Genomic DNA, 2984 nt, shown 5'->3' on the forward strand with positions numbered 1-2984 from the left:
GCCGGGGTCTGGCGCCCCGGAGAGACCCTGTCTCTTCTCAGGGTCCCGCCGGCCCCAGAGATGTCCCTCATCGCCAGAGCCAAAGAGGAAGGGCGAACAGGGAGCGGAAGTGGTACCCATTCCTGGTCAGGAACGCTTGTGACACGTTTGTGGTCGGTAGCAGGAACTCATCACCCCAAAAATCCACAGGTCCTATGGGGTGGGGAGCAAGGTGACGCAGAGTCCTTGGGCAGAGACCTGAGAAGGGTATGGAGGGATCCAAGTTTCCGCCGGGACTTCTGACGCTGCGAGAGGAGCCACACCAGAGAGGTTAAGGATGAAATTCCTTTCCTCTGTGCAATCCTCACAAGCCCAGCGGGACTGCCAGAGCTCAGGAGGGGCTCAACCTGAACTCGGGAATCCGGAGTTTTGTTCTCAAAGTTAACTCAATGAGTTTCTTATTCCTTTACAGGGAAGGATTAGCCACAGTAGCATAGCCATAACTGGCCCTGGCTATTAGCATCACAGTAAGGTAGAGCTTTGGAACCAGAGTTCTGGGTTCGAGCTAGTGCGCTTCCACTAGACATGCAACCTTGGGCAGCTTAACCAATCTGAGCCTCAGTGTCCCTATCTGTTAAGTGGGGATCATAGGGTTGTTGTGAGGATTAAATGAGATAATGTGTCATGCTTGGCACCTAATAAGCCTCCATAGACATCATTATTGTACAGGTCTAATTACGAACAGAACTTCCTTAAGTTAGAAATGACGGATACCATTCTCATTTTCACTTTTATTATTGCTAAAATCAGAAAAGAATCATAATTACAGTCAACAAATCCTGACCCTCAGGTCAGGCATTCCATTAGTTGCTAAGCTTGATACAGTGGTTCCACTTGGTGGAAAGAGTAAAACAAAACAGAGGCTGGAACATTTAAGCCAGCCAAGAAGGGGTCCCAGAGGGGAGCTAAAGCAACTGTGAAAAGTGAGGAACCTCAAGGGACAGGGCAGAGCCTCAGTAGCTGGGGTGGCTTCAGGGCAAGGTGACTGAATCCAGCTCCTCATGGACAGAGGCCCAGGGAGGAGAAAACTTGCCCAGGGCTCACAGCTGCTCAAAGCCCCAGGGCTCTTTCCCCTTCCCTGGCGTATTCCTTGGAATATGATGTAGCCTACACTGTTGGGCATGGGTGCAAGACCATCTTGCTCAGCCGCAGCAGCTGGAAAGGCCAGCCTCATCAAAGCTGCACAAACATAGCCAAGATTACAGGGTCAGACAGAACACAATCGCATTCTCCAGGATATTTTACTGAAGGCCACTCTTATGGAGTAGATGTTACGTGCCAGGCCCTCTCCTGAGCACCTTACACGTGTTCCCTGTCTAAGCTTCACCACACCCTTATGAAGGAGAATTATTCCCATTTTTCGGCTTCTGAACCCGAGGCTAGGAGAGTTCAGTAACTTGCCCAAAGGTCACACAGCTACTAAGTGGTGGAGGTGAGATTTGAACACTTTCCACTATTTAACACTGTTTCAACAGGAAGGGGCGGGGGCAGCCAGAGGCAGCACTGGCCCCTTACCCCAGAGCAGATGCTAGGGCGTGCAGTTCCCTCTACCAGGGCTATGTTCTCACTTATGCCTCAGTTTCCCTAAAAGGAAACTGAAGAGCTGTCCTTCCCTTTCTTCAGAAGAAGTTGGGGCCTCTCTGAAGAGTTTTCTGGAAGCACCTTCAACTATAATCCTGGAACATCCTCGTCTCTACTCCGGACCCAAAATCAGGTTGTCCACCCAGCATCCTCCCTATATCACCCTCCATGTTGTATGGCCAGACCCCTCTGCTGGAATTACACAGATAATGCCCTTTGAGCTTGGGTCCGGGACAGTCCAGAATCCCTCGGAGAGCACCAGTGGGCATAAGGGTGGGCCAGGGGCCCGGAAGCCTGCTTTCTCAGTCTGGCCACTGTCCAGATACCCCTCTACTCAAGCTGATGCCCACCCACCTCCATGCAGGTGCCCAGACGCCAAGAAAGAGTAGACAGTGTCTGGAAAGAAGACTCCTGGAACCAATTTCTGCAAGAACTAGAGACTGGGCAGAGAGTAAGTGTCAACCTGGCCCTCTGGGAGAGGACATACCCTCAGCGAGTGCATTTTGGAAAGCAAGTTCACCCCCTCTGACACATCCTTCCTCACCCTTCAGCCAAAGAAACCGCTAGTGGATGAGCCTGTTGATAAGCCCTCTCAGCCCATTGAAGTGAGTACTGGCTGGGTGAGTGGAGTGGGAAGGGGAGACACTAATGTTGGGGGATGTATGAGAGATTCTGGGTGGGGTGGGCACCAGTGCCCGTGCGCAAAGACCACAGAGCAAAAGCTTTGACCCTCTCCATTCCCATCGGTTTACTTGGGCTGAGCACTTCTCACCTCTGTATTCCCAGCACCCAGAACAGGGCCTGGCATACAGTTGTTAGCTGCCGTGCAGTCAGCCCTCATCTCACGGTGACCCCATGCACAAATGGAACGAAATGAAATGCTGCCTGGTCCTGTCCCATCCCCAGGATGGGTTGTAGATTGAACCATTGTGATCCATAGTGTTTTCATTGGCTGATTTTCAGAGTAGATTGCCAGGCCTTTCTTCCTAGTCTGGAAGCTCTGCTGAAACCTGTTCCATCATAAACCAAAAACCAAACCTGTTGCTGTCGAGTCAATTCTGACTCATAGGGAAGCTCAATAAACGTGTTGAATAAATATGTGTTGACCAAAGCAGAGAAGGGGTGGCCAGTGTGGACTAGAATTGTCAGGAAGGATTCTTGGAGGTGGGGCTGGGCTCTACAAAGATGGGAGGGTTTGGCCAGTCAGACAGACAGATCTTCTGGGTGGGAGGAGAAGCATTAGCAAGGGCCTGGAGGGCTGTGTGTGCAACAGCAGACTGGGATGGGCAGTGGGAAAGGGCAGTGGGAGGGACGGCTGGATGGGGACAGTGAAGCCAGGCTGTAGAAAGCCATAAAAGACTTGA

General features: G+C 51.5%; 1 protein-coding gene across 1 annotated transcript in view; it reads left to right on the plus strand.

Moving 5' to 3' along the window:
• SORBS3 (sorbin and SH3 domain containing 3) overlaps positions 1-2984 on the plus strand; it is a 26520-nt gene that overhangs the window by 12426 nt on the left and 11110 nt on the right. The window contains exons 5-7 of the mRNA XM_023736702.1: positions 1663-1753; positions 1985-2071; positions 2172-2225. Of these exons, the coding sequence (XP_023592470.1) occupies positions 1663-1753; positions 1985-2071; positions 2172-2225 (232 nt within the window). The remainder of the gene's footprint in view (positions 1-1662; positions 1754-1984; positions 2072-2171; positions 2226-2984) is intronic.

The sequence above is a fragment of the Trichechus manatus genome, unplaced genomic scaffold (genome assembly GCF_000243295.1).
Source record: "Trichechus manatus latirostris isolate Lorelei unplaced genomic scaffold, TriManLat1.0 scaffold00090, whole genome shotgun sequence".
NCBI lineage: Eukaryota > Metazoa > Chordata > Mammalia > Sirenia > Trichechidae > Trichechus > Trichechus manatus.